Source organism: Mangifera indica, chromosome 11 (genome assembly GCF_011075055.1).
Source record: "Mangifera indica cultivar Alphonso chromosome 11, CATAS_Mindica_2.1, whole genome shotgun sequence".
Taxonomy (NCBI): domain Eukaryota; kingdom Viridiplantae; phylum Streptophyta; class Magnoliopsida; order Sapindales; family Anacardiaceae; genus Mangifera; species Mangifera indica.
In genome coordinates, this window is record NC_058147.1 from 1934803 (window position 1) to 1955186 (window position 20384).

General features: G+C 34.3%; 3 protein-coding genes across 7 annotated transcripts; 1 reads left to right on the forward strand and 2 right to left on the reverse strand.

The window, feature by feature from the left end:
• Positions 1 to 1837: 1837 nt before the first annotated feature.
• Positions 1838 to 5777, reverse strand: LOC123229276 (inositol-pentakisphosphate 2-kinase-like). 5 transcript variants are annotated; one of them, XM_044654948.1, is made up of 9 exons: positions 5496 to 5777; positions 5283 to 5402; positions 4929 to 5147; positions 4447 to 4594; positions 4206 to 4246; positions 3960 to 4070; positions 3142 to 3741; positions 2202 to 2389; positions 1838 to 2030 (listed from the first exon to the last, which is right to left on the reverse strand). In XM_044654948.1, the coding sequence occupies exons 2-8, from the start codon at positions 5382 to 5384 to the stop codon at positions 2237 to 2239; spliced, it is 1374 nt and encodes a 457-aa protein (XP_044510883.1). In that variant the 5' UTR covers positions 5385 to 5402; positions 5496 to 5777; the 3' UTR covers positions 1838 to 2030; positions 2202 to 2236. The 5 variants fall into 5 exon arrangements, with proteins under 5 accessions (XP_044510883.1, XP_044510884.1, XP_044510882.1 ...); XM_044654949.1 differs by having other exon boundaries at positions 1838 to 2040; XM_044654947.1 differs by having other exon boundaries at positions 1838 to 2389; positions 5283 to 5395.
• Positions 5778 to 8591: 2814 nt separating this feature from the next.
• Positions 8592 to 11860, forward strand: LOC123230021 (abscisic acid 8'-hydroxylase 4). The gene is made up of 10 exons (XM_044656113.1): positions 8592 to 9155; positions 9248 to 9575; positions 9712 to 9861; positions 10193 to 10361; positions 10466 to 10545; positions 10648 to 10734; positions 10836 to 10914; positions 11028 to 11134; positions 11244 to 11362; positions 11450 to 11860. The coding sequence occupies exons 1-10, from the start codon at positions 8911 to 8913 to the stop codon at positions 11550 to 11552; spliced, it is 1467 nt and encodes a 488-aa protein (XP_044512048.1). The 5' UTR covers positions 8592 to 8910; the 3' UTR covers positions 11553 to 11860.
• Positions 11861 to 16183: 4323 nt separating this feature from the next.
• Positions 16184 to 17379, reverse strand: LOC123229180. The gene has a single exon (XM_044654817.1). The coding sequence runs from the start codon at positions 17199 to 17201 to the stop codon at positions 16383 to 16385; it is 819 nt and encodes a 272-aa protein (XP_044510752.1). The 5' UTR covers positions 17202 to 17379; the 3' UTR covers positions 16184 to 16382.
• Positions 17380 to 20384: the final 3005 nt, after the last annotated feature.

The following is a 20384-nucleotide window of genomic DNA, read 5'->3' on the forward strand; positions in this document are numbered from 1 at the left end:
TTGATCCAGCTATAACTGGTAACATTTTGTAGCTTGTGATCAGGAGTAATTTTATTCTAATATTCTTAGCTATATTTAGGAATATCAATAAATCCATAAGTCATTCAATGGAGTATTAGCAGGAATAAGACTCAGCAAAATGGACAAAATTTGGCCCACCTCTGCAATCTATTTAATTCATTTTTGGCTGTATGTACCAGAGAGAGAGAGAGAGAGAGAGAGAGAGAGAAGGGAACCTTTAACAAGTCAGGCCTCATTAAATACATTTGCTTTAACAACTGTGGCAGTAACACCTAAAAGCAAATGCTTTTAATAGCATGGAATTTAAAAAATAACAGAGCCTGTCTCTCAGGACAATTTGCCTCCTCTACTGGGCTATAGAAAGAAATCTAAGATTTTTCACCAAGTGGCCACAGCTTTGAAGTGAATGCTTGTCCATTAGTACAGCTGAGATGATCAAGGACCATGATTCCACCTCGCACCAGTCAAAAGAAATCAGAAAGAGAAAATTCCCGCAAGAGAAACAGTTTACAAAATCCTGTAACTCTACTACGAATGGCGATTTAGTTTAAACAAGCAATTCTTCTTGCGCATCCTCTTGGCAGTCTCTTGACTAAAAACTTAAAATAATGTTGGGAACAATTTAATTCTCATAGGCCAATCATTTGACACTTACATGACAATAACGAGGGATCTTTTTTCAAATAAGTGAAAAGAAAGACTGCAAACCATGCAAGTAGTATGAAAAAAGCACTGCCATGACCTCAATTCCATCATCAAAAGGTGAAGTAATGCAATCCTAGCCAGTTTCTACAACCCACAGTTAATTCAGAGATCCAGCTGTATGAATTAATAGGCCCATGTGGAATAGGTAAGAATTGGCATTGAAGTAGTTGGCAGAGTGCTTTCAACCCCTCTCCTTCATTAAGCCCCCAGCAAAAGGAAACAAGAATGAATAACTGACTTAGTCACCACAAGAAACCTAATGGCATGTCAATATGCTGTTTATTGTCAAAATCTATGAAATACAATAACAAGCATATGTTTGTGTGAAAAAAAATTCTGACTCAAAGCTTAATGGCGTACAAGAACAAGAAGCAATCTTATTACTTAAATCAGTAACAGAAAGTAGAACTGAAGTCAAGTTTAGTATCACTTGTTAAAGTCATTATATATATTGAGCTTTTATTAAATTGTTAGAACTTTCAAGTGCCGCAACAGAAGAGGAAAAAACTGATAGAAAACGAATCAAATGGAAAGAAACAACATAGATTGGCTAGTAATGTCTGTGTCTACGGCCTTACTAAAGTTTTTTAATTAATTTTAGAGTTATAAAATATAAGAGAAAATTTAATTTTGGTCCTAGGGCGCTGTCCCCATGACCTGATTGTGGTGGCTATACCTTGCAATAACTCTCGGCTAACCATGCGAAGATATCTGTTAAGTCAAGGTGTATGTTAAAAAGAAAACCAGGGGTAGTTCAGGGTGATCAAACAGTTCAGGAAAGGGTTACAAGTCAAAGGCAGCAGTTAACAGAGGCAGGGAGCATGTACCAGATCCTGGGGAAATTAAAACATGAGGTGGCAACCCCTGAGTGAAGGGGGAAGTGTAGGGGAGTGGGAGAGCAGTATTTAGACCTGAGGAAAGAGAAATAGAGCGACCAGCATTTTGTCAAGAAAGCAGGAACTGGTATAGCCCAGCCTCTCGAAGAGCTGGTGGTTTTGGTTTGTGGAACTGTGCTTGTAATTACTGTTCTGTTTTGCAGATATTTACAAACATGGAAACGTAAATGACAATCTTGGATCTCATCAACAATTGTAATTTAACTGATTTTGAATGAAATGAATATCAGTAACTTGTTTCCATTGATGAATGAATTACATTGTACTGTTACATCTTGGAATTACAATAATTGCATTGGATTGATTGTTGTGTGTGGTCTTGCGCTGCTGGGAGTTCTTTAGTTTCTGGGGAAATGAACTGGAGGAGCCAGCTATTCTGGTTTGGAGTGTTGCAGCACTTCCAGGTCTCTAACAATATCTTTTAGACATGATCAGATTCCACACTCCAACAAAAGTAAAAAAAAGAAGGATCCATAGACTAATAAAAACTTGAGAAGGGAAATCCTAGGCCATAAAAACTCTCACAAATTTACAAAGTAAAATTTATTAATGAACATATGTCAAACTACTAGCACTTACCAGTACAGAGTTCAGCAAAAAGTATCCTCCAAGGCTCAGTATTGTATACAACTGTTCATTGCTACATCTTTGTTCACTCCATTCGTACCATATAGCTTCTGAGAGTAACAGCTCACAATCTTCTTGTCTTTCTCATAATGTTTCTCCAATTTCTCCAAAGGTTTCAAATCCAGGTCAATGAAATACACCTAGATAATTGCAATTTAAATAAATTTTCTATGTCATAAAAAAAAGACACCTTTGAGTGATTAAAGTTCAAAGAAGCAAAATAATAAATAAATATCTTCTTCTTCTTTTTTGAGAATTGTGAACTGTGAAAATTGTGAAAACACAAACAAACAAACAAAAATTACCACCACAGATATAATTTAATCCCTCAAATTTCATTGAATGATTTGGGAAAATTCTAAAGGCGCATGGAAACTACATAGATAAACGATAAAAATCTTTAGATTTTCTACATTGAAAAGAAATTATAATCTGGTTACTGCAAGTGATAATTTTGTGCAAGCATTCATATGAAATGTTGTACTTCTGAGTTAGAGGTGATGGTACCAATGTTTACAAATAATAAAACTATACATACATATTTTTTTGCACACAATTTAGGTACACATATGATATGTCATCATGTGATTGAATGATTTTGAATTAAAAATAAAATAATATTCAATCATATGATAACACATCATCCGTGTACCTAAATTATGTATCCAAAATGTATACACATAACATTGCTCTTACAAACAATTCATATATCTCTCTTCCTTCTTCTTTAAGGTAAATAAAAGGAGAATGGAAAAGGTTCCGTGGTTCCGTGGTTTCTAATTGCCAGAGTAACTAAATGGAATGGCATTCAATCATGATCCAAACAATTCATTGTGGTCAAATACAAACTGCAAATGTAAAACTTGAATGCACCATGTAAAGGGGCATTTACCTTGTATTCAAAAACTTGTTTGGTTGATTCTAGGTAAACACTATTATGGGAAGATTCTGAAACCTCAGCACCCTTTGGTCTAAAACAAATCATCAAACTACAGTCCTTTGCAGTTGAAGATATCAAATAGTCCCTCACAATCTTCAAACTCTCATCCAACGTAATGCAATGCAATGAGGAATACCGGTGTGACACTTTCTGCTCATCCAAGTTTTTGCATGCCTTGCAAGGTTGAGAAATAATGTTATAATATGCATGAATCGCCCCTTCAATGTCACAATAATCGAGCTTCTGAGCTTCAAGAAGTCGGTCCATTATTCCAGCATGATAAACTGCCTCAGAAACAAGCTGTATAAAACTATTTGTGCGTAGACCATCATCCGCTTGAATGACACACTTGAGAGCATCTTCAAATGCTTTTTCAGTAGCAAAATTAGTACTTCCAGTGGCACCACCCAAGCCCCCAAGTATAAGGGAACCATTCAAAAATACCCGGAAATTGTTCTGAGGAGTAACATAGAGAGCTTTGATAGCTTTACTCATTCTTTCCTTGGACCCAGAGAACAGGTCAAGTGGATCATAGTCACTTAGCTCTGATATCTGTAACATTTTATCAGGATTAGAATTGAAAATAAAATTAATTTTCAACTTAGATAGCCATAGAGAGCATTCCTATTACAGGCTGTATAAGAAAAGAACTGGGCTTCTTTAGAACAAATCTTTGTGAACAAATTTAAGTGATGACAATATGTATATTTAAAAAAACTACTAATAGCTAGAGACTCGAAGAAACACTTAGTGATTGGAAGAAAAATGACCTCATGTTGATGCAACTTTAGGGCTTGATGTAATCTAAAACGAGTCATTCTCCTTTTAATAGCATTTTCTTCAGCTATGAAGGATGAATCTGGAAGAAATCCACATTTGGGCTAATTTAAAGGGACAAAAAAGGTTACTAAAGCAATAAAAGCACTATGCATGTGAAAAGAAAAGGAATCATACAAATAATAGCACAAATAACAGTTCTAAAAAGAATTGAAAAGCACGCAATAACTAGTGAGCACCTTAATTTCAACAGCAAGGCAGGGTTCCCCATTGAGAATACCTGAAATGAAAATGTATAATAAACTACCACTCCCTCGAATCCAAGTTTTTTCATTTTTTTTAATACATGAATTGAACATCCCAGTGCCTCCTTTTACAAGATAAGTCACCTGTTTTCTGAATCTACTACAAGAACCATGAACAAAAGAGGATACTTCCTTTTTTTGGTTAACTTGAAAACATTTAAAGGATCGCATTTACCTTGAGGAAAAACAGTATGATCAGACAAAAGAAGCACAGAATCACAATGTGTATCAACCTCAGCAGCATCAACTCGCGAAGCAGGACGCCGGCACAAAGCATTATATTGAACATACTCTAGAAATGCCCTGGTTACAAGGACACGCAGCTGGCAAGTTCAACAAAGAGGGATAAAATACATCATAATCACAACATTTTAACAGCCTCTGAACATGATTGAAATAGAATTCAATGTTACTAACATTTTCCAACCCCAAGTAGTTTATCACATGAATATTTTCAAAATCAATATTAATTTCAATCATGGATAAAATTAATCCTCCAAATTTTATTATCAAGTAGGGCTATATTGTAGCATATTCAAGGGAGATGCATGTGCAGAAGGTAATTCATTATTCAAAACACAACTCCTGCTAAATTATTATCATCTGTTCTCCAATTTCCACACATAAGACAGTGGAAGTACAAGTGAAGAAACATACTCCCGCATCAACGTGTTTGGGGCCTAACAACGGGCTCATAACATGCTGAATATATAGTTGCTCCAATGTTTCTTTGTTAGATGCCAAAAGTAACTCTGCATTGTCTCTCCACACAAGCTGAGCATGCCTTTCTAAGACCGAACAACCATTCACACCCTCCACCTGCTTTTTGGCTGTTTTGCTCCTTGGAACTTTTTGAATTCTCATTACTTTCCCAATCTTATATTCACAACAACAGTCCAGAAAAATTAGTGATAAGTAGAAGTAATCATTTTGTCAAATTTTTTCAGTTAAATTCTCCATGATTCAACTTTTGAAGTCATAGGGAAAAAAAATTATTGCATGAAGACGTACAAAAGCGGGAGAAGTTCCGGTGTAAGCGAGAACAAGATTAACGGCTCCTTCTCCTCTATACACCCAATCCGCAGCGTCCTTTAGGTCTAACTTGACCTCCATTATTGTGATATCTGAGATCTATTTCAACATCAGAGAACTTTTATACTGTATTTTTAATTAAAATTTAAAAAAAAAAAAGCTGTTGAAATTGGAGAAATCATTTTTGCTTACCTAGTCTAGAAATGGACAGAAACAGCTCCGGTGAGATAGATTAAAGCACGAGTGATTCACTGCGGATTAAAAAGTGAAATGGAAAAGTTGTTTTGCTTTGAAGCAATGAGTTTCGATTCCTCCGCTCGTGACGAAACTGGAGCATCCAATTCCAAGTCCAACGGCTGAAACTGAAAGAGCACGAATAACAGAGTCTCCGTGACTCCTCACTTTTTGAAAAAAGCGCAGGATGTTTAGCCTTATCCGCTCAGTCTCAGTTGACAGTTCAAACAGAATCGAGTTTCGTCCTTCGGGGTTTTAAAGTTCGAGGTTTTGTATGGCAAAACTGCAGGCCGGGTCGGATGCCAATTCCAAACCCGGCCCTGGTGTAGCTTCCAGATCCACATACCACAAACCATGATTAAGCATTTTTATTTTTAAATATTTATATTTTTCCCCTTACCTCTAGGTAGGGATGGCAATTTGGGCCCGACTTTAGGGGCCCCGACCCTAATGGGGAAAGGATTCCCCGATAAAAACGGGGAAAGGGGCGGGGATGGAGATAAAAAAAATCCCCGTAATCGGGGACGGGTCGGGGACGGGGATACATGTGTCCCCGCCCCTCCCCTCCCCTCCCCTCCCCGCCCCTCCCCGCCCCCTAAATCTAATATATTAATATAATAATTTATAAACTGTTAAGTTTTAGAAAATTTTACATTATGATTTCTTAAAATTATAACTTTAATTTTACTAATTTTTGAATTATCAATTATTAGTTTTTACTAATTTCTAAACTATTAATATAATATATTAAAAAAACCTAGAATTTCATTATCATAAAATGTAAATGCACTAAATTAATTTTATTTCAACTTCAAAACTTAGTTAGTCAATCCACTAGGTTTTACACACAAAAAATAATAAATTATAAACTTAATAAAATCAATTGAAGTGAATGAAAAGTGTTAAATTTAATGTTATTATAAAATTACCCTAAATCACATACATGAAGAGCTACTAATGAAGAGATTGATTATTGCATATTGTTAGATTTTATAAAAACTTTATATTTGAACTAAAATAACAAAGAATATTTTATAGCTCTTGTAGCAAATGATAGTTTGAAAAAATATGATTTATTTTATTTATTGAAATATATAAAAAAATTAAAATTTATATTTATGGGTATGGGGAGAAGATTTTTCCCCGCGGGGACGGGGCGGGGATGGGGAGGGGATTTTTCCCCACGGGGACGGGGCGGGGATGGGGAGGGGATTTTTCCCCGCGGGGACGGGGAGGGGATGGGGAGGGGATTTTCCTTCGCGGGGAGGGGATGGGGATTATTTTTTATCCTCGCAACGGGGACGGGGCGGGGACGGGGATTGATATCCCCTACGGGGACGGGGACGGGGACGGGGACGGGGATTGATATCCCTTCCCCGCCCCTCCCCATTGCCATCCCTACCTCTAGGAATCACTTGAAATTTCTTAATGAAATTTCTACTGATTATGAGTGCTAAAAACAACCATAAATACAAGAAAATAGGAAATCACTAAAGATGAACATTTGTTCGGTGATTGAACTGTTTTTGGGTGAAAGCACCTAATAAATAAAATTAATACAAATTTTTTGTTTAAGGTTGTGGAAGAAAATCATGTATAAATGTATGAAGGTTGTTAGGTGGTAGACACTCCACCCTAAAGGTGGGTTGGCCCGGTCTAAAATATGGGGAAATGGTTTACTCTGAGAGGGCCCAACTACAATTATAATAGGTCAGGTTGGACCTAAATACAAGACTCGTAGAGTAATTTGTTACTATTTTTATAATTATTAAAAAATTTAAAAAATAATAATTATAATATAAAAATTATTTTTTATTAAAATTAATTAGCCAGTTTATTACTGTTAACTCAACCCTACCCTATATATAGCGTTGGGTCGTAGGTTTCATATTTTGTATAGGCTGACCTAACTTATAAGATTTATTATTATGTAGGTTTTAAGCCTCACTTGACCTATTGTCACTTTTACTCCAACATATGAAACATGTTTTAAAGAATCTATTAATTCTAAAAACAACCATCAATGTAAAACATTACTTATTTAGAGAATGTAATCTACAAGTTGTCGCTCTTTTTGTGACTTCAATCCATGATGAAAAATAATAACTTCTTTCCTTGTCAACTCTCCATCGCAAATCATCTTATCTTATAAAGATAAATTAATGTAAGAAAGAAAATCGAAGAGACATAGAAGTTAGGTAGAAAACCTCTTATAAAATCATGTATGTATTTGATATTTAGTATTAGAGAAGCATCATTGTAACTTTGGTGTATACATTGTTGGGACATTCTCCTAAAGTATTTAATTATATAATTGTAGATATAGATATTCGAGCAATGGGTTAAACCATGTTTTAAAAAAAAAAATACATTTCTTAACAATTATTATATTTCTAATTGGAGTGGATATTAAAATTAAATCCCTTACTGAACATGCCAACATATCATCAATCTTTGGCATCCAGTTTCCCCCAACGTCTTCCAAAAAACAAACATAGTCCTTTAACATATCAATCTTAGGCAATGTATCATTTATAAAACTTTTTATGAAATAATACAAAATTAAACTTCAATAGATCATGGTCTTATATGTATACCAATGTAACCTACTCGTCAGACTAAAACCCAATAACTAGGTGTTTATCAAGGTATAGAGTTTAACCCACAAAAGTAGGTTCCTCCTTAACAACATATGCAAGCTCCTTAAGTGTAAATAACAATATTATATATACGTATTTTTTATCCACAATTTGGGTATATAAATAATACGTTATCATGTGATAAAATTATTTTATTTTTAAATCAAAATCATTCAATTATATTATAGCATATCATCTATATAATATAAAGTCTACTCACATCACGACTTTAATTGAAAGTGTACAACTCATGCCACAAGTTTGACAATTCTGAGTTGTTAATTCTTAATGTATCATCCTTAACACACCACTGGAGACATTTGTTGATATTGTTATGCTACGGACGTATTTCACTTTTACTCAATATCGATTTTCCTAAGTTTTACTTCTGGGTCTCTCACTGCTTTTCTTGAGATTGGTTGGAATGGAGGGGTTGAAGAAGACATAGATAACACAGGAAGCACTATCGGGAGGACAGCAAGTAGCAAACACGATAAGAGGCGTAGTGGAATCAATGGTGGCGCATCACTTCGGAACCAACAAGTTGAGTCGTCCCTTAATCGTTGATGCCCACTGAGGAAGGCAAGTGGGAAACCATATAATGAAGACCCTGTAACCCAAAATACCAGCATCTTTTTCTACACCGTACACGTCTTTTAGCCATTAATCCAATGTTTCAATCATGCATACTATAAATTCACTTCACAAAATTGGCTGGCTAAGCCAACTGGCCAATGAATTCAGTAAATTCGAAAATGCATCTCCTTATGCTTTACGAATATCCTTGCCTTTGTTTCTACGCAGTGCTTCTTGTTGGTACCTTGACAATCTTGATTCTGCGCTACCGTAATATAAAATCAACGGCTGATATTCCCCCGGGCAGTGAAGGGTTACCGCTGATTGGAGAGACCATGCAGTTTATGGCAGCTATTAATGGTGGCAAAGGCTTCTATGACTTTGTTCGAGTTCGTCGTTTCAGGTAAAAGAATCCCTCTATAGTTACAAATTAATGCTCGTCTGGATTCCTGAGAGAATATAGCATAATTGAGCTGCTTGAATGTGATTGGACAGGTATGGGAATTGTTTTAAGACGAACATTTTTGGGGAGACCCATGTGTTTGTTTCAAGTACTGAATCAGCAAAGGTTATCCTAAACAATGACTTGGGGAAATTCACAAAGAAATACATAAAGCCAATTGCTGAGCTTGTGGGGGATCAGAGCCTGCTGTGTGCTTCTCCCCAACAACATAAATTGATTCGTAGTCGTTTTAATAACTTGTTCTCGTCAAGTTCCATGTCTTTACTTATCAAACAGTTTGATGAACTCATTATGGAGACTCTTCAAGACTGGGAACATACAGGCACAGAAACAGTGGTGGTTCTGAATGAAGCTCTGAAGGTTGGTAAGAGAAAATTTAAGGCCATTTAGGAAGACTGGCCGAGGCCCAGACCCCAAGTCAAGGCACAGGCCTGTTTAGGTCTAATGCTATTTGGTACTCAGGTCAAAGTTAATGCGTTTATTGAAATTTATGCAGATAACGTTTAGAGCAATGTGCAAAATGTTGATGAATTTAGAGAGGGGAGAAGAACTAGAGATGCTGGAGAAGGATGTGGCATCCGTTTATGAAGCGATGCTTGCATTCCCTTTGAAGTTACCATGGACCAAATTCTACAAAGGCCTTCAGGTATATGAACTGCAAAACCCACTTTGCACACAGACTGTACCCCAAAATTAATTGGCCCAGGCCCAGATCATAGGCCTCTGTCATTATTCTGATTTGAATTTTTTTGGTTAATAAGAAATAGTAATACTAGATCAATATGAGCAAAGATATAAACAAATTTATGTGTTATTATGTAATTGAGTTATTTAAATATTTACCTTATTTCTAATTCAAAATCTTTATAATACATTAGTCTATTTGTATATATTAATACCTATTGATTGTGCATATAATATTACTTATAATCTCAATAAATAATCAACTGATATATTATTATTAAATAATTATTTAGGCAAGAAAAAGAATCATGAGGACACTGGAAAAAATGATTGCTCTAAGGAGAAGAGGATTGGGAGCTAATTATGAAGATTTTCTACAGTACCTTTTGACAAAGGATGATGAAACCCTAAGACTAACAGATGCAGAGATACAAGATAACATTTTGACTATGATAATTGCAGGTCAGGTTATATCAAAGTTTTATGAGAATATTGTTTTTGCCTTCATGTAGTGAAAAAAATAATTAAATTTGTTTTTAACTATATTTAGTAAATATAATTGACAGGTCAAGATACAACAGCAAGTGCAATCACATGGATGGTCAAGTACTTAAGTGAAAACCAGAAGGTCCTAAATGCTCTTAAGGTTAGACCCTATATGCACCTTTTACATAAAATGATGCTTGCTGGAAGAATATTATGTGAAAAAGCCTGCATTTACTTTTGTCCATTTTTGTTTTCTAAGCAGGCTGAACAACTTAACCTAGTAGAAAAAACATCCAAAAGGTCATTTCTCACTCTTGAAGATCTTAACCAGATGCCATATGCCTCGAAGGTAAATTTATATATGCAATAACAATAAATACTTCGTGATATTCTTTTCAATTTTCACAAAATGTATTTGAAATTTAACTAATAAATAAATAATAATAATAGGTTGTTAAGGAATCCTTAAGAATGGCAGCTATAGTACCATGGTTCCCAAGACAAGTACTTCAGGATTGCGAAATCGAAGGTGACTCTTATACATCATAGTTCCCTTAATTTTTTTTTTATTATATGTATTCTAGAGCAAACTTTGCTTCTTTTGAAGGTTAATTTGGTTTTACATTTGTATTCCAACTATAGGTTATAAAATAAGAAAGGGGTGGAATGTTGATGTTGATGCTAGATCAATACATCTTGATCCTGTTAACTATGATAATCCCAACGAGTTCAATCCTTCAAGGTTTGATGTAAGTTTCATTATTTCAAATCTGTTGATTATTTCGATTATTAGAAAAACCTAGTTCTAAACCCAAAAGAAGGGGGGAAAATGTCACCCTAAGAAATTGTTGATCGCAGGATGAGTCAAAACCATACAGTTTCTTAGCTTTTGGCATGGGAGGGAGGACATGCCTGGGAGTGAACATGGCTAAGGCAATGATGCTAGTCTTCCTTCACCGGCTTATCACCACTTACAAGTGAGTATTATTTCTCTTATCTTGCGGATCTTAATATTGACCACAATATTTAATTGGGTTCACTCTTGTGAACTTGAATTTGTTCAGATGGGAAGTGATTGATTCTGACTCAAATGTTGAGAAGTGGGCACTTTTTTCAAGATTAAAGAGCGGTTGTCCAATACAGGTGACCCGTATTGTCAATCACTAAATGCCTGCATGAACAAAAATTCCACAACCCCTTTTAAATATATAGAATTCAGAGCACAGTTAAGGATTTTCAATGTATAGATTACTGGGTGGTTAAGGCTGGGATTAGGCGGGCTTTACCTAATTCCTACCCATCATTCTATTGAGTTTGGTCTGAAATTGTGTCATGTATAAAAAAGTAAAGGCCATGGTCAAAAGTATACTGGTACTGTTGCTTTATAATTACAATGTATTTGGTTTGGCTAGAGTGATATTGTATATATACAATTTTAAATACATAATTAAATATATAAATAATATTTTATAATATAATTAAGTATTATTATATTTAAAATTATTTAATTATATAATAATATATTATTTATATATTTAAAATTTTTTTCGATGGTGTAAAAACATTTGCTAAATAATTAGATTAAAAAACTGCAAACCCAAGCCAGTGTGTTCGATCCTTACAAATCACAATGCCATTGCCAACCCCTTTTAAGGTTCAGCCTCGATCTGTAAGCCAATGTCTCCTCAACAACAGCCAAAGATATGAATCAAGATCCCTACCTTAAAATAATATTAACCCCCAATTTAATACAAGAAATTGCCAAACGTAATGGGGTCAAAGTTAGGTATCTGCCACACATCCTACTTTCTTCATTTTTTTCAGTTTGTCAATTTCGTTATCCCCATTGGCCCTTTTCTGTGTTTTTTATTTGTATAGTGCAGTAGGTTTTCACTTTTCATTACTTGTTTGACGGTGCAATTGTTTGTCTCAACTGCTCTTGGCAATGCAATAGATGGCGCTGTTGCCTTGATGCTAAGAAATTTGAAGGGCTTCCTTTAGTTGTCTCTGTGAGCAGTGATTTCACCAGAATTAAGCTTTTAAGAATATTATCTGCCTAAAATATGCTTCAAGGTGCCTAGGTGTACCATGCACAGACAACATATCTAAGTAATACCTTGACAAAAGTTATATATAGCTTCTGGGTTGGGTTATTCAGGGGCTCTTGCTACTGTTGTATAGGGATGTTCATGACGGTTTATTTAGTCCATAAGTTAAAAAAATGCACCAAAAACTCTGGTTTTTTTTTTTTTCTGCATTGTAACCAGTATAATACCATCGATCAATCACTAATCAATTATCGATGATATTGTATCAATTAACTATAATTTCAATTTTTTAATGGGTAAAAAAATATTTTTAAAATTTAATCAAATTTCATTAGAAATTTTATTTTTATAATAAAATAACAAATTAAATATGTAAAAGTTATCTATACAATCCTAATCATTTTAAGAAAACAGAAACAATATACCTTGGAACTTTAAGGCCAAGTTTGTTCAATTTTGGCCAAAAGGGAAACAGAGAATGAAAATTTATTTAAAGATTAAATCCGAATAAAATTATAAAAACCAAACAAAACCCATTAACCACTTTTTGTATTCAATTTCATCAGTTACCTACTGTTGTACTCCTTCCTGGTCACCAGATACAGAACTGATGTACTAAAACTTAATAGCATAGCCAAAATAATTGGAAAAAAAAAATTGTTTTGTATTATGGTAATGATATTTAAAGAGCAAGTAGATTAATAGATGACACTGTTCCAAAATTATTAAAGGAAGCTGAGCTCTCCTATCACTTCATCTTCATCATCAACTTCACTGTCTGTCACATTGCTGTTACCCATCTCCCCTGATCATATGGCTTTTCAAAATTTGCTTAGGCAGTGTCGGCTTCAGGCTACAGCAGTGAATTATTTGTTTAACTGGGTTGTTGACACTGAAAAAGTGAACAATAATAATACTCAGCGGCTGATTATCTTAATCTCCAATTGTGGGATCTTAAGACAAAAGTTTCTTTTGAATAAGGTACACAAATTGAACTTTTTTTTCCTCTCTGATACTTCATCTGATGTTGACTTGACCAATCCCTTTCGGTTTTATATTTTGATTTTTGTCCCCTTTGATTGTCACCAACTACTGTCTCAAATCTGGACCGTCTAGAAAATTAAAATTTTAATCCACTGTTTAAAAAGGGTTAATTCTAGGCACATAACATAGAAACACAGACGTTTTGCAGGATCTGATAAAGATAAGCACTGGAGGTTGATTCTTCCTTCTGCTGACAGCTAAACCGAATGACGATTCTGATGACCAAGTATTGAAGCTGCTCTTGCTTAAACATTTATACAGCTGTTGTTAGGCCAAACGTTTTAAATAGTCCCAAGGTCACTTTGTACCTTGACAGTAAGACAAATATCAGTAAGGATGATAAATCACATAAAAAAGGTAAAAGTAACACTTTTAAGCAAATCATACTTCAACAAATCAAAAAAGTTATATCATTTGAGAATAATAAGAGAATATTAATAAAATAATTCGTAAATTTTTAAATTATTTAGACGATTTGTGAAATTATATATTCGAATTAGATAATATATTGAATAACAAATATTATAAATGACATTAAAACCACTATATATGAGCTTTTGAACAAATAAAAGTAAAACAAACCTTAACGAAGATGTTAAGTTCCGTAAAAGAATAAACGTAATGCTTTCTTGCAAGCCATATATTGACAAAATGGGAGAGTTGGTGAATTAGATGTTATAATATGTTATGTTGGTATTTGTTTATTTTTCCATTTGAACGTAATATATCATTGTGTTATTTTTACTCCTATATTAAAGTAACATATCAGCCCAAAATAGTCTTTAGCCATAGCCAGCTTCTCAGAAAAACAGGAGTCTCAGTCGCCCCATAAACAAAGCAGCCACACAATATGGACAAAGATAGTTGTTATTTTCCACTTAATTTCAGGGGTGAATCTTATCCGAGCCTCCAATCAAATCTACAGTTTGATTCAAACGAGTCAATATTAAACAAAAATTTTAACTCGGTTAGAGATTAATTTATTTACTTATCTAATAATACTATTGATGATATTATTTATTATATTGACAATCTTTTAATAATAATATAATACACTAGCTCAATTTGAGTTTGAAATCAAACTAAACATTATAGCTTTAGTTTCGGTCATCCCCACTTGGTTTTTCATGAAGTAAATCATAATGGGAAGAAATTATCAGTACACGGATTGTTCTGATTGAAAGTGTAAAAAGCGAGTAATAATTAGTGTAGTGATGTGAGGAAGTGGAGGATAAAATAATATATTAGCAACAGGAAATGGGTAATTAAAATCATAAGAGAAAAACAAGTACGGACAGAAAGAGGGTAATCTTGAACAAATAATTGAGATGGGAAAGGATTTGGGTAGTACAATTGTAGGTGTAGGGGGCCAAAGCAAGTGAGAAAAGGAAGATGGGATGGGTGGCATTGAGTTCATAACCATAAACAAGAAACCCTCTTTATCCTTTTTGTAGCAGAACTGGCATGGCACAATAAGTGGATAAGAGCAAGCTGCTTCACTATAAAGAAGCCACTATTGATACAAAATAACAAAACCCACGCCCCCACGACAACAAGAATTATGGATCAACCCTATCAAGTAGAAGAAAATAAATAAAAAATTAAGATTTACTAATAAATTAAAATTTAAAACATGCATTCTATTGTTTCAAATCCGATACCCCACCGTTGTCACTCACGCGAGACATGCGAGCCCCTTAGACACTTCCTTCTTGCCTCTTGTTTTCTTTTGAATGGGGTCCTCTCGATTCAAAAATATCCTATATGAGAGAAAGAGAGGAGGAAAAAGAATTGGCGGGGATGTCTTTTCTGGCTTGCAATTTGTATAATAATGCAATCCTTTCTGATGCCCAAAAAAACAAAGCAAAAAAATAATAAAAGTTTCTCAGATAACCCACCATTATTCAGTGCAAGTAATTATGACAAACCCAGTTAAAGGCCAAAAAGCTTCCGATTCCTCCATCTATGTAGTGTATAATAATTTAGTGCCTTCGTTTAGTGTGCCTAAAATGAGCAAAAGTTGGCTGTTTTTATTAATTTTCTATATGAAGGTAACAGCCTTTCCTTTCTACATTATATTACTTCGTACATTTAGAACCTCAAAAAGCCTCAAATTATGGCTCATGAGGAGACAATCAAATCATATGGGCATCAAGATAGTTATGAAAATTTCACTCATTTTGTTTCCTCAAGTTTGGGATTCAAAGTTCTAATTGCAACAACAGAGGAGATTCCTTGTAAAACAGCAACCCATTTCTTTTCTTCCTCCTAGAAAAATATTAAGAAATGAAAACTTGAAACAAAAATGAACGCTGAAAACACAAGAAGATACAAATATTTAAAAAAGTGCCAAAAATAAGACACATCCAGAGCCAGAGTACCCAAAATCCCGCATCTGTTAGGAAAATTCATAATCATAATATTCAGGACCAAGAAACAGAATCTTAATATCCGGTAAGTAAACCCACATGCATAAGACAACATCACTAAAAATTATTGAACTCTTCTCATCTCAACTCAACAAAAGGGAGCTCCTTCTTCACGGTGGATTGTTGGACTAATCTTCCAAGATTTACCGATTTGGTGATAGTCAGGTTTCGAAAAGTGGGTTTATTCCGATAGAATTTCAAATACAAGGTATAAAATTTGAATCTCATGTCCACACGTATTCCATGGCTTCATATGCAGAAGAATTAACCCACAAAATGAAGAAAATTATTTATAAAAAAGCATAAATTTTTTAATTCATTGGTAACCGGGAATTATATCACTGTACATTCCACGATCACAAGAAAAAAACAGACATGAAAAACTAGAGAGATTTTGAATTACATGGAGCTTCCCTCACCTCTTGATTAATATGGTAATTAGCCTACAATTTATTTTTCAAACAAGATGCATGTTCTCAGTTGACAGCAGCGCTCATAGTAATGGCGAGACACTGATTTCTTTCTAGCTTGAGATCAAGAGTGTTCTCTCGGATTAAAGTTTTCTTCTGTGAAGCAATAAAAGTCTCTATTGCAAGCTTGAAATCTTCACTGCTCAAGTCATCTATGGCGCTCGACCTCCTCGCCGGTTCATTTTTATCCCCTGCTATATCCCGCTTCACCGCTGTCTTTGATCGCCGCAGCTCCCTTCGATTCTCCTGTTCCAAACGCTCCGACCGACTCCTTGTGTACTTCTTCGACTCACTCACCGTGTCGACGGTGCTGCATCGAACCGGAGAAATCACGTGCTTTTCCTCCAGTTCAGACTCCGGTAACGTGGCAGTAGGATTGAGAAGAATATTTTTCTCGACTGGAGAATTTACCGCATTATCCACACAAACAATTTGTTTGTCATATACAGTTGTTTCCTTCGGGTCTGGAGATTGTTCGGCCGCGGGAATACTCCGGCGAGAGATGTTGCTGTTGATGTTGACATACTCGTCGTAAAAATCTGATTTTGCCGGCGTTTGGGAGGAAACAAAGATAAGTAGAATGAGAACGTTGACAATCATTAAAACGAACAAAGACCGGCCGAAAAGAACGACGGGTTGGCAGAGAAATCCTTTGGCCATTTCAGCAGCGACGGGGATGTAAGTATAAGAAGACCATGAAAGCAAAGCCAAAGCCACGACAATTTCTACAAGGAAAAGAAAACTTTTCAACTTTATGTGGCGATTGTACCTTCTCATGGCTTCTGCTTTCTCAGCTTCAACGTTGTTACAATGAAAAGAACCCATCTACGAAAGCGAAGGGGGAGATGATATAAAGAAGACAGTAGTGTTTGTAGAGGAAGAGTGGGAGGAAAGTAAGATCACAGAGGCAGATTTTCAGTGCAAATAATGACAAGAAAGGGAAGGAAAGTGAGGGAAAATAATGAACTGATCGACAGCTAGGTGAAGCCTGCTTGAGTAGTCCTTTTTCGCGATGGAAACTTGAGATTGTGCTTTTATAGAGCAGAAAAAAGTTGTTTTTTTTTTTATTATTATTATTTATTTAAATAAAAAATGGAAATAAAAATAAAAGAATAACAAGAGGAGTAAGTAAATGGATATGGACGGGAGGTGCACACGTGGTTGCAGTCACCAAAGGGTCCGAACGGCCGTACCTCAAACGCCAACGCCTCTGCTTTGCCACTGCCAGTGCCAAGCTTGTTGACCTCGTCATTTTTTTCCCTTTATGCTTTTCCTTTTGGCCAGAGAACTATTTCCCACGAAGGTTTGCTGAAAACTACTCTCTCTTCCTCTAAGTTTCAAAAAAGTAAAGGTTTGTCCTTCATTCATTTTTGTTAATAAAATTTATACACAGAAGAATAAGAAAATCATTTTCAATAAATTTTTAAATATTCTTTTTTTTTCCTTTTCAAAAATTTAAGGGGCAAATGTACTTATTAAAAATATCAAGAGTATTATAAAATATAATATTTTAAAATTGATTAAATTTTTAATAATTTTTAGAAGTCTAAATGATATATTTTTAAACTGATTAAGATATAATAGTGATTTGATATTTATATTAAATATTGATAATATTTTTGTAATTTCAATAAATGGGCAAAACAATTATTTTAAAAAAACTAAACAAATTCATTAACTATAGAAATTTGGCCTTTAAAACTTAATGGGTGAGAATTGTTGTTTCATCAAACCTTGGGTGGGACATTTAATTTGGCCCCTCGCTTTCCTTTCCAACCAGGGGGTCCTTTCTTCTTCTTCCTCCTTTCCCTTTTTCTTTCCACATTCTGCCAAGAAATTTGTATTTCAGAAACGAACCCCTGAGTGCTCCTTTTGCATTATCTAATTATGATGCCTTTGGCAAATTGCCCATTTTGAACTAATTTCAAAGCTATTACTTAGTTTCAGGATTTATTTTATTTTTTGTCGGCAAAATTTTCACAAATATTTTGAGCTTGTTGTTACTTCAATATCTTCCTAAATAATTTAATCCTGGGACCTGGGTCAAGCGTCAAATTTGGTGTGTGGAAAATGACAAATTAATTTAAGTGGCTGTGGCTGATGCTTATGACAGGTTGTTGCCAATAATACAGGTTCAAATTCTCCGATGCCATGTACCGATTTTGGAATTCCATATATGCCCCTATTGGATTAATACGATCCGATAGTTTAAGAGTTCATAAACTAGAGATATTTAATGTTCAGACATATATAATATCCTTCCTATTTTATCGTTATAATATTTGATTTGAAATATTATACAAATATTTGATATCAAACCATGATTTTAAAAATTAGATTGGACCAATTAGCCTGATTTATTGAAGTTACACTCACCAGCAAAATCAATTTTAATTTGTTTGAAAATTGTTATTAGAGTTAGATAAAATTAAATAAGACAATTCAAATAGTTGAATTGGATAATAAATAACATAAAAAATTATCTTTAAAAAAAATTATTATAGAAACTTTAATGGGATACCTTATATATCAAACTTGAAATAATAAAATAACTTATATTATATATTTAATTATAGATTATATAAAATTATTTTAAATATTATATTTAAATATTTAAACTATATGATCATTGGTTAAATAGTTTGACTATTTATTAGATTAGATAATTTTTCTTATTAAAACGATGTGTTTTTCAGTTTCAAAATTATTGTATCAAACAAAACAAACAACCAATGCAAGGAATGGTAAAAGAAAAAATGAGGCATGGGGTTGGTGTCGACGTGAATGTATGGCATGTTGAGTACAACTTTACATGGGAAAATCATGAGGTTCCAATTAAGAAAAAGTGTTGATGGAGAGACTGACGATGATATATAGTTGAAGGGACAACCGTGATTGGGTGGCTTGGCTTGGGACTTATATCGGTGGTTGATGATGATGTACAAAACCCATGAACTCTTCAAGAAAGAAAAGAAAAAGGGACAAACACAGGCCAATATTTCACGCCCTCTCTGCTGTACTTTCTTCAACACAACTGGGAAACAAAGCACACGGCAGGCTAAGAGAATTCAGTTTTGGTTGGAGACAGAAATATCACGTGACCCCTGAACTAACTCTTCGAAAGCTACTTAAATAGATTTATGAAAAAGACAGAGTTGGTTCCTTTTCTACTTTCATCTTCAACTGTAACATAATCCCACTTCTGTTCTCAGTCTGAGAAAAGACCCTCTGTCAGATCAGGCACGCAATTTTGCCTGTTCTTCATAATTGCATTTATCAACAACAGAGCGTAAATGATTAAGGCTTTAACCCTTCTTTTCCAATGCTTTGGTTAGAGGAATTCATCAGGTTAAGATGTCAATTGTGAGGCTAAGCCTATACCAGAAAGAGGCAGAAAAGTTGCTAAAATTACTGTGGGGCATGATATTTAATGAATAACTTTTGTTTTAAATTGAAGCTATAGAAATTGATGGAGGAATCAAGACATGGATGTTACCGTGTGTACAAGAAATGGGTAGTGTAGGTAGCCTATGCGCCACTAGCATCAATAATTTAATATACCAGAAGATCATATGTCCGAATTGATGATGTTGCTTTGATTTACACATAGGACATAATTTATAGTGGCAAGATATTGTTAATTTTGACTTTTGATCTCGGGTTTTTGTTTTTGAAAAATGTCTGAAAAAACTGAGAGATAACAAATTTATATTGATTTATGATCTTTAATTTATATTTAATATGAGATTATTGACATCAACATAATCTTTCAGTTAAGAGGTTTAAGAAAGATATTGAGAATCGTCTTCATGAATAGTATTACAAATGACATTGTCTCAATTCGTACATAACAAACCACTTAAAATCATAGAGTATTGTTTCTTTGGTTGTAGTGATAACAATTTATTAAATATAAAATTTTAGTTAAACCCTATCCTACCCCATACCTATTTATAAGGTATACTTTACAAAAATATCTATTACAATTTTAATTATTTATCATAATAT